We start from the raw sequence: 21,043 nt of genomic DNA, 5'->3' as shown, positions 1-21,043 counted from the left end.
AACATCACCATGAAGGTGCTGCACCAGCTAGTCATGACGTCATAAATTTTCAGTGTTTGCTCCGGTCTACTTAAGTGCTTTTTGGTAAAAGGGGAACAGCACTACATTCTAAAGGGACTAACAACTTGTGTGTATTAAGTGATGGGTCGGAAATGCAGGAGAGCTCTAACCACAAAAGTGTACAGCACCTGCCCTCTAGGTGTAGGCGCTCACGGAAAAGAGCTTCGGTCCCTTACAGGGAACGCTTTTCACATATCAAATCTTCACATCCAGTTTCACATATTTCACAGTGCACTTAGCCGGCTGCTTACGTTTCGATGCAGTACTTGCCTGTTTTGCGCAGAATAGGCCATAAAGTAAATGAAATGTTATTGTCTGCAGCAATGCTAGATAAAAAGTGAATATTTTTCTCATCAATGCAACGATGGAGCCACCTGTCCACATTATGAGATAACACAGCACACCGCATGTTTTTACACCACAGTGACAGGTGGCGCCACTGTTCCTTTGATCGAGACGATTGCTTTTTTTAAATCCAGCACAGCCACACAGGCAGAGTAGTTACAATTTATTTTGGATAAAACAGGTCAAGTAATGCACGTAAATGTGGTATTACACAGAATACACCATAAAATTCTGCCTCTGCACTAAATTTAAATGTGAACGAATCATTCTTTTATTGGCAGCACCTTTTACATGTGCTTGATTCATCTACAGAACATTCAGTACATGTGACTTCAGACTTCGTAAAGCTAGTCTGGCAGAGTGGTGTTTAAACAAGAAACGGGGTTCTGGTACTGCGCTTATTGATTCCTAACATTTACTGCAAGTTATGGGCAACTTTTGTAGCAAACACTCTCTGCTTCTTTTCGTCAAATTATTGCCCCACAGATCCTATCCTTCTTTAGGAATACTACCTCCATATATTCAGTAACTATCGCTACTTTTACTCAAGCAGACAAATAAAATTTATTCTGCAAAAGTCGTGTGGGAGCTCGGCTTTCTGACAAAAATGAAGTCTGCGGAAGTTTCAGTTTTCCCACACTGGTCCTACATCACAAGACTAAAATTAGCATAGATGAAGTCCCACACTATCCACACAGCAAAAGCAGTGCAGAACTCACTGACACAATCAGATAACCTTCTGTGCTGCTTGCATTAGAGATACTCCATGTTTTAAAGATTACGCAACTATAAATGGAATCGTTAATTTCAACATAGTGGGAGTGATACTTAAATACGATTTCAGGAGTGAAAGAGAGACACCGAAAATATCGTACATTACTAGTCTTTCAATTAGAGTGTGATGATAGAGCCTATCAAAGGCCTTGGAATAATCTAAGAAAGATTCCCAATAAATAATTCTTTCTTTTCAAAACACTTCAGGATTATTTCTTTTTGAGCCAACGAAGCAGTCTCAGTCAATCTGCCTTTCATGAAGCTATATTGCAATTTTGAAATTATGCCAAATGTAGTATGAAATTTCATCTCTTTTAACAATAATTTTTTCCAAGCTCCTTGAAAAAATTGGTAGAGTTGAAATAGGTGGGTAGTTTATAAACTCAATCTTGTCTCCTTTTCTATGCCCAGCACTGAGACAACTTACATTATTTATTCATTATTTGATTCGTTATTTGCAATGTCCTCTCAACTTTTACTATTTTAACACAACACAGCTCTGATAGGCGCAGCTAGTTCCTTTCAGCCTGCTTGTAATCATTTTAACATAGCCAACATCACTGTTCATTTATTTACACTTACTGCAAGCAGAAGTGATGGAGAGAGCTCCTGATTCAATATGAAGAAGCAAGCCGGACTCATAACTATTCATAGCTCAAAAAGCAATACCCACCAATAGGCTGCTGAGAAGTCAACACTGGCAGCTCGGTGGGAGACACCGTTCCGAACAGGATTTCAACTAGGTTGTTGTACCTCACTTCTCTGCATTTTCGAAGCTTCTCCAAGGTCCTATGCAAAAGAAACATGTGCAAATTGATTGATTACTTGTGTTTAATGTCCCAAAGCAACACTCAGGTTATGAGGGAAATTGTAGTTGAGGGCTCTGGAATAATTTTGACCACCTGGTTACATACTTTCTATGCCCAAAGGCATTACAGAAAGGAGTGGCTCATAGTAACGAATAAGAAACATGCGTAGTGATAAAGCTAAACATGGTGTATTGTGCACGGCTACTTTAAATCTCGCATTGTACAGAATAGCGGTGATGGAAGCAGGCAGGTGCTTCCAATCGATACCTGTTCTTCGAATAAAGGAATCCTGGTATGTATAAATCAGTTCAACAAGACAGCGCACCAACTATTTGTCTTTGATCAAAACAGGATGACACATACAAGGTGTTACAAGCTATTCATTTCGAGTGGTGATGATGTGTAGTGTTTAATGGCGCAAGGGCCAGCTATGGCCAAAGAGCGCCATGACACATGGTGATGGGTTCTGAATGCATTATGGATGGAGTGGACAGTAGGATGCAAATGGTACATAAAAGGTGGCTGTAAAGAGGCCTAAAAAAATCGCTATAAATTGCGTAAAATATATGAGCGTTAAAATAATGACAAAAACTAATGATGTGAGGTATGAGCGTAAAGGTTTCGTTACAAAGCGGTGACATAATAAAGTATATGCAATAGCACTATTGCCTCACGAGGTCCTTGAAATCAAGGACTGAGAGGCACGTGCTGTAAAATGTTTTTGCACTGCAGCTGCAGCCTGCAAGTCGAGACTGCGCTACAGATACCCTGGCCAGATGACTTGTAACGTGTTTACATCTGCTAAAAACTTTAAGACGGCATTAAAATCAAAAAGCGGCTCATGGCTAAGAAAGAATGCTGGGTGAAGGGGGATGTACTCACGATACGCGGGATAAAAGTACTTTTTACGTTGAGCTTCTATTTCTGGGCACTGGATAAGGACATGGAGAACTGTAAGTATGTCGCCACACCTATCACATGTCGGAGGATCACTTCCTGTAAGGAGATACGAGTGTGTTCCATAGGTATGTCCTATCCTTAACCTGCAAAGAAGCACTTCCTTGTGTCTTGTTGTTTTCTGAGATATCCATCTCCCAATTCTTGGCTTGATTTCATGTAGCTTATTTTGCACTTGATTATCCCACTGCCTTTGCCAATATTTTCGTAATTCATGGCGCAAGAAAGGCTTTAGGTCAGTGGAAGGGATGGCTATGTTTCTATTCGTATGTTCAAAGACTACTGAAGTGGCACTTTCGTCTGCAGCTACGTTGCCTTTAATGCCTCTATGGCCAGGTACCCAGCATATTATGATTACTTGGTTGTCCTTGTAAGCTGAGCATATCAAGCTGTACAGTTCGTTATAAACTGAATTCTTGTGTTTTCGTAGACTCATTAGAGCTCTAACGACGCTCAATGAGTCTGTGAACACAATTGCTTTTGTAATATTCATTTGTTTTATGTGTTTGACTGCTGAAAGGATTGCGTATGCTTCTGCTGTAAAAATACTTGTATGTGGATTTAGTGCCCCGGACACTGAAAGAGACGGTCCCAAAGCTGCGTAAGCAACACCAGTAAACGATTTGGAGGCGTCCGTATAAAATTCACTGCAAGAATACTTCTCCCGAAGTCCAAGAAAATGCGAATGTATGTGTGCTTCAGGTGCCCATTTTGATATTTCTACGAAAGAGATATCGTACTGGATGGTCTGCCACTCCCAAGGTGGTGGAAGCCTAGTAGGAGGCATTAGGACATTCTTTAGAAGAGGGACGCCTGTTTCTTCTGAAAGTGCTTCCAACCGGTGTGACAGAGGAGGCCTAGTGGCCGGGCGGTTACGGAACAGCCTGGCCGTGGACAAGTCGCGAATGGTAGAATGACATGGATGCTGGCTATCTGATTCAACCTTCAGGGCGTAGGCAAAACTTAAGTAAGTCCTTTGGAGATGTAGTGACCACTCGTTTGATTCAACGTACAGGCTTTCTACAGGACTAGTCCTGAAGGCACCTGTAGCAAGACGGATGCCTAAGTGGTGAACGGAATCTAGCATCTTCAAAGCACTGGGTGCAGCGGAATTATATACTATAGCTCCGTAGTCGAGGCGCGACCTTATGAGACTTTTGTAGAGGCTCAAAAGGCATCTCCTATCGCTTCCCCATGATGTCCGGGACAATAGCTTCAGTAGATTCATTGTCTTCAAACACTTCGCTTTCAGATATTTCAAATGGGGGATAAATGTTAATTTAGAATCTAAAATGAGGCCTAAAAATTTATGTTCATGGCTCACAGATAGCCGCTGTCCATTAAGATGAATACAGGGGTCAGGTAGTATACCTCTCTTGTTCGAGAAAAGAACGCAAGTGCTTTTTTGAGGGTTCAGTTTAAATCCATTCTCGTCAGCCCATTTACATACTTTGTTTAACCCAAGCTGAACATGTCGCTCACAGATAGAAATGTTACATGATCTAAAACCTATTTGCACGTCATCCACATACACGGAATAAAACATTGTACGAGGTACGACAGTGTGGAGCGAGTTCATTTTCACAACGAAGAGAGTACAGCTCAGCACACCACCTTGAGGTACACCTGTTTCTTGAGTAAATGGACGAGATAGGATATTGCCAACCCTAACACGGAACGTGCGGTTAGATAGATAGCTTTGAATCACGTTCAACAGGTTGCCTCGGACTCCCATTCCAGCCAGATCAAGGAGAATTCCAAAACGCCAAGTTGTGTCATATGCCTTCTCCATATCTAAAAATACCGATAATAAAAACTGTTTGTGCACGAAGGCATCTCGGATATTCGCCTCGATGCGGACAAGGTGATCAGTTGTGGATCTACCCTCCCTAAAACCGCACTGCAAGGGGTCTATTATTTTGTTGATTTCAAGATAATGGATCAGGCGTCGATTTACCATTTTCTCAAAGAGTTTGCATAAGCAGCTTGTCAGGGCTATAGGCCTATAGCTGCTGGCCGAACACGGGTCCTTGCCTTCTTTAAGAATAGGTATTATGATTGCTTCCTTCCAGGCGGACGGAATATAGCTGGCAGAGAAAATGGCGTTGAAAAGCGATAGGAGTGTTTTGTGTGCTTCGGGGTGTAAGTGTTTTATCATCTCGTAAACTATTCGATCGTTTCCGGGGGCCGATTTATTACAACAATTTAGTGCAGCCTGAAATTCTGCCATGTTAAACGGACGGTTGTAAGGTTCATTTCTTTCTCCTTTCCGATCCAGAGGCAGTCGCTCTGCTTGTCGCTTGTGTCTCAGGAATGTATCTGAATAATGGGATGAACTGGAAATGTATTCAAAATGTTCCCCTAGAGAATCAGCTTGGGCCTCAAGAGTGTCTCCTTGTGTATTCACTAATGGTAGAGGATGAGTTTCACGACCTTTTATCTTGTTTACCCTTGTCCAAGCTTTTCTTTCATCTGTATAAGAATTTATGCTAGAGATGTATCTCTGCCAGCTTTCCCTTTTGGCACGGCGGCGTGTTCTTCTTCCTTCAGATTTTATTTTCTTGAAGCTGATAAGATTCTCTGTAGTCGGAGAGTCACGGAGGTGATTCCAAGCCTTATTTTGTTTTTTTCGTGCTTCTCTACATTCATCATTCCACCAGGGAACACGTCGTTTAGAAGGCGATCCATTTGTTTCGGGGATACATATTGACGCCGCATCAACAATAAACGCTGTCAAATACGCCACTGCATCATCGATAGGAAGTGTAGAGATGTCTTCCCAGTTCATGCGCGTGAGTTCTTTATAACGCTTCCAGTCGGCTGACTCGACTTTCCAATGGGGGACCCGTGGAGAGCACTCATCTGCTTTTGTTAATTTTATGACAATGGGAAAATGGTCGCTCCCATATGGATTCTTAATCACGTTCCACTCTAGGTATGGTACGAGCGTGCTAGATGCAAGGCTTAAATCGATAGATGAATATGTTTTGTTTGCCATGCTGTAAAATGTAGGCTCTTTTTTATTTAGTAAGCATGCACCTGTAGAGAGGAGGAAGCTTTCTACTAGGCGCCCTCTAGCATCACAGCGACGATCTCCCCAAAGGGTGTGGTGTGCATTAAAATCGCCCACGACAATATAAGGCTCGGGCAGTTCACAGATAAAACTGTGAAATTCTGTTTTTGACAGGTGGTAGTTTGGGGGGATGTATAAAGAGGTAATTGTGATCATCTTATTAAATAGTACTGTACGGACAGCAACTGCCTCTAGAGGCGTTTTAAGCTGTATTTGCCGGCAAGCAACACCTCTATCTACTATTATGGCCACACCGCCCGACGAGACAAGGGCGTCGTTGCGGTCTTTTCGGTAAATGGCATACTGCCGGAGAAAGTTCGTGTGGGAAGAATTAAGATGTGTTTCTTGGACACACAGCACCCTTGGATTGTACTTATGTAGGAGTTCCTTAATGTCATCTAGATTGTGGAGTAAACCCCTAACATTCCACTGTACGATCTGTGTATCCATTTTATATGTGTTTTGTGCTGTGTGTCTAAGAGAGGTAAATTAGGCTAGCTCACGAGGCCTTTCCAGGCCCCGTGATGGGGGTTTTCCCTTTCTTGCCGGCGCGCTCGAGGGAGCTGCGCCGTTCTTTGGGCGTCTGAGACGCCGGTGTTTTGTTTGTTGTATCCATCACCTCGTCTGAGGCGGTGGATAGTGCCCGCTCAGCGGGCACGTTTGCACGGGTTTCGGGCCTATCTGCACGGGCAGTGGCCCTGGGTCCCCCAGACCCGCGGGTCTGCTGGCCCTCCTTGGCAGGGGGCGGAACAGCACTGGCTGCTCCAGCCAGGGGGGCTGATGGCGTGACCGCCGTCACACTCCGTGTGACTTGGGCGGCCGCCGAATGATGTGACGTTGCCCCCCGGCGCGCCACATCGGTGTAGGACGGATTAGACTGGTTGTTCGTCGAGAAACGTTTACGTGCCTCTTGGAATGATAGGTTGAATTTGATTTTCAGTTCGATGATTTGCTTTTCTTTTTTCCACGATGGACACGAACGGGAGTACGCTGGGTGATCTCCGTCACAGTTAGCACAGTGGGTGGTGAAAGTGCAGGTATCAGACGAGTGCTCATTGGATGCACATTTTGCACAGGTGGTGCGCCCTCGGCAGCTTTGCGAACCATGCCCGAACCGCTGACACTTAAAGCATCGGCGCGGATTCGGGATGTATGGCCGTACACGGAGTTTGCAGTATCCAGTTTCTATCGAGTCTGGGAGGTTACTCGTTCCAAAGGTTATGATTACATGTTTTGTTGGGATTTGCTTGTCATCGCGCCTGATCGTGATTCTTTGGACCTTTACTACATTCTGATCTTGCCACCCCTCGAGTAGCTCGCTCTCACTAAGATCGATTAGGTCATCTTCAGAGATGACACCGCGGACAGTGTTCAATGATCTGTGTGGGCCCACTGATACAGGGATGTCTCCAAAAGCAATGAGTTTTGATAATTTGCTGTATTGGGTCTTGTCACGAACTTCAAGAAGAAGGTCGCCGCTTCCCATCTTAGTTACTTTGTAGCCTGGACCTAGTGATTCTGTCAAAGATTTTGAGACAACAAAAGGAGATATTGTGCGGACTGTCTTGGTTTCGTGCTGACTGTGGATTACATGATACTTTGGGAAGATTTCTTTTGGCTGCATGAAGAAATTAAATGTTTCATCGGTGCGCCCCCTCTTGAGGGAGCGATCAGGGAGTGAAGGGAAATTGGATTCCATGAAAAGATAGCTATATTCGGCAGGGATGGCCGCCACCCACCATGGAGCCCAACTAGGGGACGACACAGGACAAATGATTCAGTTCTGTGCACGCCAGCGGTGCATCCCCACTATAACCAAATACCTATACCCAAGGCTGGATATAATGCACAAGGTTAACCCTTGCTGCCCATGAAGTCGGAAGTAAAAGGAAAATAAAGAGAGGACAGGAAAGATTGAAAGTGAGAGAAAAAGACGAAGATTGTAGAAAAGGACAGGAAAGGGCAACTACCGATTTCCCCCGGGTGGGTCAGTCCGAGGGTGCCGTCTACGTGAAGCAGAGGCCAAAGGAGTGTGTTGCCTCCACCGGGGGGCCGTAAAGGTCCAAGCACCCGGCATCGGCTCAACCCCCAGGATCCCCCTTTCCCCGGACACGGCTAAGCCGCGCACGGCTACACGCGGGAGGGTCCAACCCTCGTGTGCTCGGGTACGTGGTGGCGCAACTCACCAAACGCCTGCTTGCGCAGACGCCCCTGCGGGGAACTCATTTCGAGTGGGACTGAAATGATAGATTTTATAAAAAAGACACAATCATGCACATTCAATTCAAATCAGTAAAATTTAACTGAATTGAAGAGATGAGAGTTCGAGAAGTACTTCGTTTTGGACTAGTTGGTTCATACTGAACGCGTAACAAACTGCACAAAATACATTTCATTTTCCAAAATGCCAATGAATTGTTTAACAGATTTGGGGACGAATATCTCAAAAGTGGTGCCAGACTTTTAGGATTTTTACAGAATAAACTGCTTCTTGTTTCTGTCACAGTGGCAGGCAAAATAGATGCAAATAAGAAAAAGAAACAGTAAAGGTTGCTTGGGAGCCAGGAAGCTGACACATGAATTTCACCTCGCCAGACTCCTTGTATCAGTGTGCATGTAAGCTCGCAGCTGTATGCCAATCCCAGGCATCGCTCTGTGGTGAACTTGCTTTCACTGACCCTTTCTCATTAAAACCAAAACTGAAAAAAAAAAAAAAATGTAGGCATAGTTTTTTTTCCCCCTTATAGAAAACACTGAAACCTATGTACTGTCAAATGACAAGGCCTAAGCCTAGTTAAATAATAACACCACAAGGAATGTTTAACCCTTTCAGTGTCGTTTTTTTTTTTTTCGCAGACATTCTAAAACAAGCACAGCAGTGCATTTTTGGTTACTTAGAAGCAAAAAATGACAAGAATAGTGGCAAATGCACACTTCGTATAGTGCTTACTAGAGAGTAGAGAACGTACGGGTATGCCAGTAACATGGCGGGACAAGAATGTGGAAACACAGTGGTACGTCGAACACTGAAAGAGTTTAAGGATCCCTGCAACACCATTTGTAAAATGTGCAGAGTGTGCCTGGTAAAAGCAAATCTCCATGAATATTTTCAATTACATATTTTTGAGAGCAATTTGCATAAATTACATTATTGACAATCAAATGCCACTAGTGCAACACCCTCGCAGCTCGACTAAGCATGCTTTATATACTCTCTCTCACTTTCACTTTATTTCCTCAAGGGCCCCATACTCTGGGCATTACGTAAGGGGCGATAACAGCACAAAAAATATAATTCATGAGGATGAAACATTGTAGAAAATGTCGCGACTGCATCAATGAAAACTGACAGACTAGCGATGGCTGCGACGCTGTAGGGATCCTGTACGAGAGAAAAAGGACGACAAAAAGGAGACGGAATGGGCATAAAGGCGAGCTACGCTAAGCAAATAACCTGTGCGAAGGGATATGCATACACGTGGTGACACGCAAGACTTGCAATTCGACACAACAGGAAAGAGTTTGCAAGTTGGATTCTACCTTCATTGAAGACGTGCCGATTTCATAAGAGTACAATGAATGTATAAACCTAGTAAGCTTGGTTCCGTAGTGATTCAATGGCATTGATGAGGTGTATGTGGTGAGGGTTCGAGATGGCTGCTCAGTACTGGGCCTGTTAACGGTCTTTTAAGTTAATAACTTCACATTATGAAGGGCATTAAGCAAATTACATTTCAAAAACCCTACAGTTCTGTTTGCAGGTGAGATGATGTTAGTCATGCGGACACCCGTCAAGATCAGAAGAAACCATCATGCCTAGGTACAGTATAGACCACTTATAACATAACCGCTTATAGTGCAGGACCAGATATAGTGCGGTCTTTTCAGACTCCCGTTATTTTTTCCATAGCACTCTATGTATTGCTTATAGTGTAGTTGCGGGAAACGAAATACCGGTTACAGTGCGGCTGCCTGGGAGTACGAAAGTCAGTGGAGACGGCGAACGCTCCCCTCAAACGGGCGCCCCAAGGAGTGCTCGAGGAAGAAAGAGAGACGAAGTGGAGGAGAAGGGCACGTGGTGCGAACGAACAGCCAGTGAGGCTGAAACCAGAATCTTGAGTGCGAGTCGTGAAATATCACGGCGCGCATAGCGAGCGAGGGCCGCGAAACTGCCAACGCCATCCAACCCTCGCTTCACGATAACGGCAGTAAACGAAACTTCAGGGAGCGGGTGGCGCCGGCACAGCATGGCAAAGGGCGCACGCGGAGACCGTAGAATTTGAGGGAGGAGGGCGGCAGGGAAGCGGATTTCGCCTCGGCAACTCCGCCGCTTCGGTGGTTCCCCTCGCCCTCCCTCGTAGCTCCCTCAGTTTCGACTGTCACCATGCGTGCTCGCTGCCGTGCAGGCGGCGCCGCTCCAGCCGGCCCGGCGCCAGCTCCCCGAAGTTTCGTTTTCTGCCGTTATCGGGAAGCAGAGTTTGCCGGCGTGGGCAGTTTCGTTGGCCAGCCTGGGACAGCGCCGCTGCTTCCCTCTGCGCCGTAGCCGCAGCGTGCAAGGTCAACACGTCACTAGAAAGTAGAGGAAGCATAAAGGAGAAAGAAGGGTTCATACACGTTGCTACGGTAGCGTGGCTGAGACGTCGGCACGTACACGCATGTTCCGGCGCAACGCAGAATCGGCGACCTTGCCATTTGAGAGAGGGTGAAATTTCCGCCGTATTTTTTTCTTTCTTTTTTTTTTGTTTTGTTCGCACGCGGCATTGAGGGGTCTCTCCTAAGCTTTTACTCTATGGCGGTGCCAGAGCAATGCCGGTCGGAGGTGCCGCCGCGTGATTTGGTTCGAATTAACGAGATTTGACTGTAAATTGAATGCAAACGTTCTAGCAGCATTCCTCGACTGTCGCATACGCGTGGCGGCTCGGTGCACATGCTTTGCATATGTGCGGGCCTTGAAAATTGTTGCTTTGGTTATAGTGCGGTACCGCTTATAGTGCGGATATTCGCGACTCCCACGACTTACGTTATAAGCGGTCTACACTGTACTTGTAAGAGTTAACAGCTTTTATAGGCATGCATACCAGTGACCATGTGGGAAAAAAATGAGGAGTTTACTAAGACGTGAAATTGATATCACTTTGCATTTCTTTTGGGTTTAGAATCATTAGTCAACAGATACACAAGTTCTGGATATTGTTTAAGTCATCCTTCCATGATATTTCGTCATTTACATCAACTGAATACTGATAATCGTACAAGACACCCGGCAAGTATTTTTCTGGTACACTGTTACGAGATCTCCATGTGAACAAATTCTCTCACAATGTCGGTTTATGGAGTGTTATTGCAGGGGTCTTCCAATTTCTGCCCATGTTTTATCACAAATCTCTTTGTTCTCCTTCATTTTTAATCACGGCACACTTGTCTAGCCAATGAAAAAGGCTATAAACATAAGCAAGCTCTTGTTATTACAAAAGTGTGTTATTCACTTATTGTGTAAAATGACCGGTTCAAGAAAATACAAACTGTAAGTGCGTTTTCACTTTATCATTTCAAATTATCCCGCTTATATGCACTACATACAAGAAAGAAAAAAACTTGGGAGGCGCTTAAGCTTAGCCTTTAAGAGTAGAACGTGATAGCATTAAAGGATTCCTGACTGCGTCTCGCGCTTCCCGGCAACTGCAGCTTATGCAACCGTGATCTTTACCGGGAAGCACTAGCGGCAAACGCCATGCACAAAGGCAAGCTTTCTGGTTCCTTGTTTGTTTTTGTTTTTTTGCTTTCCCCGCATGGCTGGCGCCGCCGCTGCCAGAGGATGGAGAAGGTTAAACCCTTTAAATTGGGCAGTGGCTTGCGCCACCTAGCCGTGACTAGTAATATTTTTTGTACTTAGTGGAAGGTGAAATTTCACTCTTGCCTTGTATTTAGCCACTAATCAGATAACCTCCACTTGGTTATTTCTACCCGCTTAGTCTATTTTGCCTCCACTGTTCCTAAACTTCAATGCTTTGAAAAAATCAGTAGAGCTGCTTTGAACTGCAGGGCGAAGCCCTTTAGAGAAAAGTATCAGGTGTTCAGCCGTTTCCACCTCTCTCCACACGCACCGCATAACCTGTCTATCCCGTGCAGATGCATGGAGGCGAGGGCTATCTGGTGGTGCTGCAAGGAACCGAGCGCCATGCTGTGATTGGTAGAAAATTTTCAGTGACGGGGCCCTTCAAGCTATCGTTTTAAAAACACACTAGAAAGCCTTGCAGAGCTTGATGTCAATGATACGTATCCCACCTGCCAACCTGATAGGTGAACTGTCAGTAGCTGCCAAAAGTATCACAAAAGATAACTGCCATGATATCCACTCCCTTCCCCTGTTAAACTACATAATGAGCACTGACAATGATAAAAGGGCAACGGGGCAAATATTTATTGTGCAATGAAGCCTTTCTGGCCATGTGTAACACGTACCGTAGAAGCTGTCTGTTGGTCAGATATGGATGTCTACAGTGTGCTGCTATTGCTTGACAAGGTGCTTCGTTTGCCAGTACAAGGGGTGTGTGGGTGTCTTTGGAACTCTGCTGTCATTCTGTCTGGACCTTGATTTCTTTATTGCACGTGAGGCGAGTATGTTTTTGAATAGTCCATTGTCATTAGGTCACAAGGGCAGCCACCTCGCCGAGCTACTGAATGTTGTAGGCTTTAGTGGCTACTCCTTACTCTTGTGTAAAGAAAAAAAATTAATTGAACTAAATTTACCGCATTCTAAATTTACTTCAGGACGTACTTCCCCGAGGTGAAAGTGTTATCAAGATTAAAGAAATTTGTAAGACCACGTGCCTTTTCAGCCTCCTGTAGGTGACGTCATTGGCAAGTTTGAGCAAGTTGAAAATGCGACCGTCATCGTCATCGAGTGTGTCACGGCCTTCGTCGAAAGCAAGTGTGATGTTTGCCGTTGCAACGCTCGAAACAACGCCAGAGCAAATGACCTCCCTGGCTGGATCACTTGCCGCCGCCACACCAACAATGTCACCTGAAAAAAAAAAAAAAAAAAAGGCATAAGCACAGAAGTGCTCCTAATGTAAAACACACTTACGTGCCAACTTGGGCTAATTAGATCATTGCCTTGTAAAGGAACAGTGCAAGCAGCATGACAGACAAAAGTGGCATAAACAACACGAGGTAAAAGACAGGCGATACAGTACCACTAAATTGTTGCCATTGTTTTGTGCAAGATGCGTGCAATGACGCCAATGAGTGGGCTGCTGAGTCGGGTACAGAATGCGAGTTAATATACAAAAATTTTTGCAGCGCGCAGTACCACTCGTATGTACAGTTGTCCACACTGTTGTCTAAAATGCTGTGCAGCGATGGAACGAAATCAATATCTGTGCTTTTCCGGCAGATGTAGGAAGAAATACTTGCAAAAAGCTGAAGCCACAACAACGCACAGGCCACACAATATTCAGCCCGGCACTTTGATCGAACCTAGCAGCTGCTATTAGTACTCACTCTTTGTTCAGCAGCGTGGCCCTCGAGCATTCTAGGCAGAATTGCTGACTTCTGCACGCAGTGATCGACATCACTGACAAACGGCACGTCAAGCAAAAGTACGCCAGCATATGTCAAGCGACAATGTCCCACTGAAGTGCACATTGGCAGTGACATGTATGCATCACAAACAACAAAAATATGAGGTAGGACCCCCTGTTTTACGGTAGTCAGACGCTGCAAACCTTACAGAGACGTCCCTTTTAGTAATCAAAACATGCTCTTGACAGAACATGCAATTCAAATGACAAAGTATTATTTGCAATGCTTGCAAGGAACACCTGCACATGTGTTTTGAAAGGCTGCGTGCTTAGCTATGGAACGCACCTGGTGCATGTTTCTGACGCCAGCCTCCGGAGCTATCCCGATCACACGTAAGAGCAGCAAATGGTAAAAAAATGAAAGTCCAATAAAGAAACACTAATGCACGCCCCACCGTTTGAAAAGCCATGAGATGGAAGCGGTGCTCCATGGTGACAAGAGCGAAACTTGCAGATTGTCCTTCCGTACAGGCCGGTGTGAGCGGAGTCAAGGACTAGCTTGGCGATGCAGAGACCTTTGCTCTGGAGTTCCTTGACGGAGTACTTCTCCTGCAGCTTCCTAAAGAAAAGTACGAAAGCACACTACGCATCGCAGCTCACTCGGGTCGCGAACGAGTATCGACCGCGAGTAAATCACTCACGCATTTTGTTCGACCTCCTCTTCTCGTTCCAGTTCCAATAGCGCCAGCTGCTTCTCGACAAATCCATCCAAGCTATTTCCCTGCGAGAAACAGCTATGAAGTGAGTACAATTCCTTTTTCAAAGGTAATGCCGCTGTGCGCGCGACTTGCCTCCTCATGGTCGGCGCTGCCACTACCGTCGCCGCTTTTGGGGTTCTCCATCGGTGTCACGTCGAAGTCATGCCTCACAATACGAGAATGAGGTCTTTAGAACTTGGAAGACATGGTTTTTACAGCTCAATATGTGCGAATATTCTCAAAAAGAAGTAAAGAATACCCGTCACTCAAAGGACCGAAACCAACTGCTGTGGCTGTGTTGACATAGCCACAGCTGAGCACACTACAACCGCGCACTTGTTGCCTGTCTGACCTTATAAAGGTAACTAATATTAATGTAATAAAAACTCAAATGCTTATATTTAGTTTTTTTGGTTAGAGTGTCTTTAATAATTGATCTCATTGATACTCAGCTACGGCTGCTTTTCACTTCAGCGTGCGACTTTAAAAATGGAGGCCAAAGCGATGTCGACGGCCTCGACGACGGCTAGTTCTCCGCTCAGCGACGAAGGGAAGGAAAGAGGTTCGCGCAAGTTTAAGGACGAAGATCTCGAGTACGACATAACTTTCCCATCCGCTGACAAGCAGCTCAATCTGCCGACAGCCAAGGAGCCCGTCGTCTACTTATTAGGTTGGGCTGGATGCAAGGACAAGCACTTGTCCAAGTACGGTGCCATCTACGAAGATCAAGGGTGCGTCGATGAACGTTTACTTGCCTTCATCGATCACTGTAACTGTACTACGAGCGAATGGGCCTCGCTGGGATTACACGCGTATTATAATCTGGCGTTGTTATTCTCATCAGTTCAGCACGGTGATATAGGAAAATAGCACCTTTCCGTGTGGTTTAATTGCGCATAATCAAATAAGGTAAATCAAGCGTCATGTATCACCCGCTCTACATCGTACAGATTCTGCCCCGTTTCTCAGCAATGGTTGTGAGCGTGAATGACGCAGTAGAGTGTCAGGTCTAGAGCGCTCAGGAGTCGGCACGTAGAACTGGCAGCGCAAACTGACAGTCCATTGACCCGGCGTGTGCCGCCGGGTCAGTGGGGGGAAAAGCAGAAGAAGAAGGAAGGAAAAAAAAAAAAAAAACATACTACAGTTAGGTAACCGTGGCCGCGGCAAATTTATGCGCACTCGTTAAACGATAGTCATTGTGCAGTGTTTGTATATAGGGTTAGTCTATTCTCCCGGCAGCCGGCAGAATTCCAGAAATAATTTTTTCCTGACACTCACCTTCTATTGGCGTTCGGAAGTCACATGCAAACTGCCGGGGAAAACGGCCTGCAGGTGCGCCCTAACCTAACATAGCCTAAACTAATCTCACCTATTCTAACCTAACATAACCTTAACTAATCTCACCTGATCTATCATAACCTAACGTAACCTACCCTAACTAACCTTCCGAGAGCCAATAGGAAGTGAGTGCCACCAGAAATTTGTTGCAGAAATTCTCCCGGCTGCCGGGAGAATAGCCACTGCCTTGTACATACGCGGACAACCGGTGAGTGGCTTTAATAGCGCCGTTTTTCTTTCTTTTTTGTCTTTTCCTGTTCAGGTGCATTACAATTCGTTACATCGCCCCCGTCGAAGAGCTCTTCAAGCGGAGCTACGGCGGCGCACTGGAGGAGCAAGCCTACTCGCTTCTTGGCTTACTGGAGGACTTCAAACTTGAAGAGCACCCGCTGTTCTTTCACGCGTTCAGCAACGGTGGCGCCTTCGTCTACTCGCTGATGAATCGACACTTTAGGGACGATGTCCAGGTCATGTCAAAGGTACGCTTCTTGTGTCTGCTCCCCCCGAGTGTGGCTTGCACACCATGTAGCACGCCGGAAAAGCTGAAACTGTCGCAAACAGGGGGCTTGTCACGGGACCTTAATTCATTCTGCGAGTAGTAGTGCGTGAAAGCGCCCCATTTTTGGTACCCACGAAACATTGCAGTAGAATCCACTCAAAGACTTGCGTGCCTTCTCAACAGAAGTTCTGCACGCGAATATTCCGCGACCGCTGTCGTGGCATGCTATTAGAGCAAGATAGCGAGTCGAGCTGGATGACAGATAAGTTTGTCATAGTGTAATTTTGGAAATGCAACAGCTGGTGTGTGCGAAAAAAAAGGGGGGGAGGGGGCACTCATCCTGTCAAGCTGTTGCGCTTAAGTCTTACTGTGACGGGAACACAATTCATTCAAGAGTATATTGCACTGAGCTGGTGTGAGGCTCATGTTAAGCGTAAACCCCATGCAAGCAATCTTGCATGCGACGGTGACAAGCGACGCAATGGAGATGGCTGTCGCATTCGCTCGTCGCCTGCAAGTCAAACCCCATGCGAGCGACGACGACAACACATGAGCAACGTCTCCCTAGTGTTGCCGGCATGAGGGCAGCAAGTGCACAGCAAAACTGGCATGACGCATGCTTTATTACTTTAAGTTGCTGTGTTTTACTGTAAAGACCAGCATAAAATATTTAAGATCTCGCAGTAGGTTCTTATCCTTGCACATATCAAAATTTAGTCGTTTGCTCGTTCCGTGAGACAGTCAGTAGTACTTGAGTGCTGTACTTCCAGTTCTGGCTTCACGCTATTGGTTAGTTGCTCGTAGCATGTCCGGGCAACAAGCATCAAATTATAGATTTGCAGAACCGAGCGATCAAGCAACAAAAACAAGCTATCTGTTAGCGTCACAGCTCGTTTTGTTGCTCGTCGCTGTCTCACCCAAAATTGCTCTCATGGGGTTTGGGCTCATTCAGTGCTGCTAATAGGCAGACTCGCTCGTGTCATGCTCATTTTTTTGTTTGTTAGCCATGGTGAGTATTTAGCTATTAATTTAACTCTTTCTGGTCCAGTGCTACCTGTAAAAACATTTTTTTTTTTTTTTTTAAGGAGTATACAGCACAGATCAGAACAAGACTAATATGAGAAATTAAGAGTGCAAGCATCATTCGTTTCGTAATGTAGGTAACTTGATGCTTTTCTTTTCTTTTGTGGCGAAAACATGTTATATGTACATGTAGACTTTGTTAGGTTCAGTGAAGTCCAGCAGGGATTTGTATTGGGGGACCACAGATGGGCACCTGTCGTTTCGGGTCATTGTAAGAGATAAGCCACATATATAATTGCATAGCTGCCAGGTCCAGATCCGGAAATCTGGATGTAATGCGCAATAATTTGCTAGAATAAAAGAATATTGCTAAATTTTGTACACATTTTACAAATGAACATGGGAGTTAAAAGTGGTAACACAACCTCCTCGCGAGGACTTCTTTTTTTTTCTCTCTCTCTCTTAAATTTTGCAAATGCCCCAGGTTGTGGCATGCTGGTTTCTGATTGGCTGATACGACGATGCAGCTTTTGCTGCTCTGCTAGAGTATAGCCCATCTTCATTTCAACACTTATAACAGGGCTCTTGACATGCCTTTTCTTCACATCAGGTACTGTTGGACTTTCTTGCCTGGCTGACAAAAAAAGAAAAGCACCATGAAGATGTTGCTGGAGCACGAATAATGCTCTCGCACTTTTTGCTCTTAGACTGCTCGCTGTGAACTTTAAGCACAGACATGAGCAAGCACCTCGGCAACACAGAAGGTTTTACCATTTCTTGCACGAATAGAACAAGAGGGGAAACGTCAGCCCTATGTTTGGTCTAGAAATATAGCCTTTTGTTATAGTTCGCTGGGAAGTCCATTAACCGTGACACATCATCGTGTGGCCATGGCCCATGCAGGCTCAAACTGCAATAACAAATTGTACTATGCTAAAGCACCCATGCAAGAGCGTGATGTGCTGCAGCAAGAGGCCAGAGGTATGCACACCGGGGTACATGGGTTTGCGCGGTGAGGCTGCTTGGCCAAGCATCACTTTAGTAAATCGGGTTACTCGATGTGCACTTACTGGGGTTTTTCCAGCAGCATGAAAGTAGTCTTGCCATACTGCCCTTATTGCAGCTACTGTGTGCCGCGTTCTTGGCTGCAGATTCGAGGTGTGATCTTCGACAGTGGCCCCGCTCGCGTTGGCTTCTGGCAGTGCGTCAGCGTCATGGCAACCTTCGTCAGAGGGCCGCTCGGTGTTCCGCTACACCGTGGCATTCTTCTGGGCATTGGCCATGTGGTTTTACTCGGCGCTGACGTCACTGGGCAGCCTAGTTCTCTCCACCAGGTTCCAGCGGTGCGAGTCTGCTTACGACGCCCTGCTCGCCGAGAGCCCACTCTGTCCGCAGCTGTTTCTCTACTCGGAGAAGGATGCCGTCTGCAGCCACCAGAGCATCCGCGCATTTGCAGATGCACGCCGCACTAAAGGCGTGCCAGTGGAAGAAGTGTTCTGGCAGGACTCTCCACATGTGCAGCACTTTGTTCTCCACCGAAATCAGTACGTCACAAGTGTCACGGACTTTATGCGTCGTTGTCTCGAAGGCACAATTCAGGTGTCTTCGCCCATCGGCAAGAAGAACCGCTGATGGGTATGTGTTCACTCGTGGAGTTGCTGATGCCGGGGCCATGTTCTGGGACACATGGTTGCAATGATGCTTTCAATTTCACACGACACCGCATCTGAAGGCATTCATCTTGTCCGACACCCCCTCCTCAATTTTTTCTGTCATGTTCTGCAGCATCCTACATGCCTTTTTCATTTGAGCGCAACGAAACTTTTGGCCGTGAAATACGCGTCAAGTTGAATGCTATTGGGGACGTCGGGTGGCCTACACTCAAGGCTAGAGCGTTGTTGTCATTGGCTGATGTGGCAGTATATGTTCACACAGAGGTGGCCATCAAAGATAAGAACTTTGAACAGTTTCAATTTTCCAGATCTTGTAACAGTGCATGCTGGAACTATTTGCAGCACTCACAGGAAATGCTCCCACCCCCGTATATTATTATATGCATCTGCTTTAGCCGATAGGCATGTGCCGAAAGCAACATGCTGCAAAGGTGTCATTCCAGAATATGGCCTCTATGTCGCAGAAGCGGTATGGTAGAGCAAGGTTCATAGGCATGTTACATGTTTGCTGGTGAGGGTGATGGACAGGCTGAATGCACCTAGATGTGTTGGAACCATCTTGCTGATAGCTCACATGTTGACTACACCTCCAGAGCAAGTGTGCTTACATGTAGAGTTGCACCAGAGTATCAGTCCTTTTCTTAAACGGGCCTGAACCATGCCTCGGGCTGGTGAAAAAATACATTCTATGGGTAGCATACGCTGCTGTGAGTATTTCAGCCAAATTTTGCACTCATGCGCTGTGCGGGAGGCTCACAAGCAGAGCGCAAGGTCACCTTTTTCTCAAACACTGTCTTTCAACAGAGGCCTTCTCACCCATTTCGGGGCAGTCAGCAGCTGCCCCTTGTCAGTGGGCAGATTATTGTGGAGTGCTGCCATTGGCCAATAGCTGACATCAGTCAAGGAGGGTGTTTGAATCGCTGCGCTTTTCATACTGTTACTGTGTATGTTTATTAGCGCAGTTTACTAAAAGGGTTGAAGTAAGCAAAAATCTTGTTTCAAATTTTGATAAGAGTTCGTACTTCCGATTGAAGCCAACTATCGTCTGCTCACGCTCGGCCACGGCCGCCGCGTATGAATTGTACTTTGGCCAACTGGCCTATGTTGCCGTCCGGGTCTCGCTATTTAGATTAGTTTTGAATGCTCAACTACCCTCAAACACGCGAAAATTAAACGTCAGACCACACGTACGCTTGCCAGCGCGTGATCACTCCTGGCAGCTCCTGGCTAGACCCGTTGGCAGGCATGCTTCTTATTGAGCTATTGACAGGGCTTCTCATTTGCAAGTTGGATGTGCTACTATCTGTCGGTCAAGCTGGTGCAGGACAACGCCGGTTCGCACCATGTAGCACGGCCAGACCGAGCACATGAGCGCGGAGCGTGCACTCCAGTCCTGTCATGCACATAGTGAACGCACTACATTTGCATGTCTACGTAATGTAGATACCATGGCTGCCATGAGGGGCTGCAACGAGCCCGTTCGCTGAGGACTACCGCGGACTTTGATCAATATTTGCGGGCGGCATAGCTCCAGGCACGTGGCGAACCTGCTCGATCACCACCATCCGACTAGAACAAGTTGTGTGCTTCCCGAGTTGCACACCTTCGAGGTGCATTGCCATTGTAGTCGAAGCTCATTACAAGCAAGCATAAAGACAACATTTCGTTTAACCCTAGAAAAAATGTGTGATTTTCGTAAGATAAGTGCAAAAGGAAATGTGTTACTTGCCATCGGTGTGAGAAAGCCGTGTGTAGCTATCTAGTACAGTGTGTCACAGCAAAAGGATCATACACCGTAAACTCGCCCGTAAGTTGACGGATAGCCTCGACTTTGACGCGTCGTAGGTGTCACAATTCTGAAGTAGTGGTGCCTAGGTGCACATCCAGAATCAAGTTGAACTGCGTGCCATGCTGATGTCAGTGTGGAGCATTAGTGGCGTGCCCTGCTCCTCATAGCCTTTGCAGTGCAAGGCATTGAAGAAGGAAGATCACCGCGAATGGGATTATACGCAAAACTTTGATTGCAATAACTCTGGTTCTGCTGAATGTGTTGAAGTACTTCTTGCAGCAAAGTGTTTGCTGAAATAGTCTTTTTAACTTCAAAATGCATTTTCACTTTAATAAAAAGTGGTTCAGGTCCTGTAAAGGGACACAAAAAGGCTCGCACTGAATCAATTTCAGAAAGTTAATTATCCTTTAAGGTCCTCGTAC

General features: G+C 45.8%; 2 protein-coding genes across 2 annotated transcripts in view; one reads left to right on the top strand and one right to left on the bottom strand.

Moving 5' to 3' along the window:
• The window catches only part of LOC119433735 (DNA-binding protein SMUBP-2), a 64,472-nt gene extending 49,876 nt beyond the window's left edge, over nt 1–14,596 (bottom strand). The window contains exons 1-5 of the mRNA XM_037700994.2: nt 14,393–14,596; nt 14,243–14,322; nt 13,997–14,160; nt 12,850–13,042; nt 1,853–1,968 (exon numbers count right to left, since the gene is read on the bottom strand). Coding sequence (XP_037556922.1) covers nt 1,853–1,968; nt 12,850–13,042; nt 13,997–14,160; nt 14,243–14,322; nt 14,393–14,443 — 604 coding nt within the window. The 5' untranslated portion in view covers nt 14,444–14,596. The remainder of the gene's footprint in view (nt 1–1,852; nt 1,969–12,849; nt 13,043–13,996; nt 14,161–14,242; nt 14,323–14,392) is intronic.
• A 76-nt stretch (nt 14,597–14,672) lies between these two features.
• Nucleotides 14,673–19,021, top strand: LOC119433742 (transmembrane protein 53-like). Its single transcript, XM_037701003.2, is given in 4 exon segments — nt 14,673–15,030; nt 15,900–16,116; nt 18,311–18,388; nt 18,390–19,021. Coding segments are annotated over 4 exon segments (939 nt in total). The 5' UTR covers nt 14,673–14,788; the 3' UTR covers nt 18,792–19,021.
• The last annotated feature ends 2,022 nt before the right edge of the window (nt 19,022–21,043 follow it).

The sequence above is a fragment of the Dermacentor silvarum genome, chromosome 11 (assembly GCF_013339745.2).
Source record: "Dermacentor silvarum isolate Dsil-2018 chromosome 11, BIME_Dsil_1.4, whole genome shotgun sequence".
NCBI lineage: Eukaryota > Metazoa > Arthropoda > Arachnida > Ixodida > Ixodidae > Dermacentor > Dermacentor silvarum.
The sequence above is the reverse complement of the archived record's forward strand: the minus strand, read 5'-3'. Positions and strand labels throughout refer to the sequence as shown.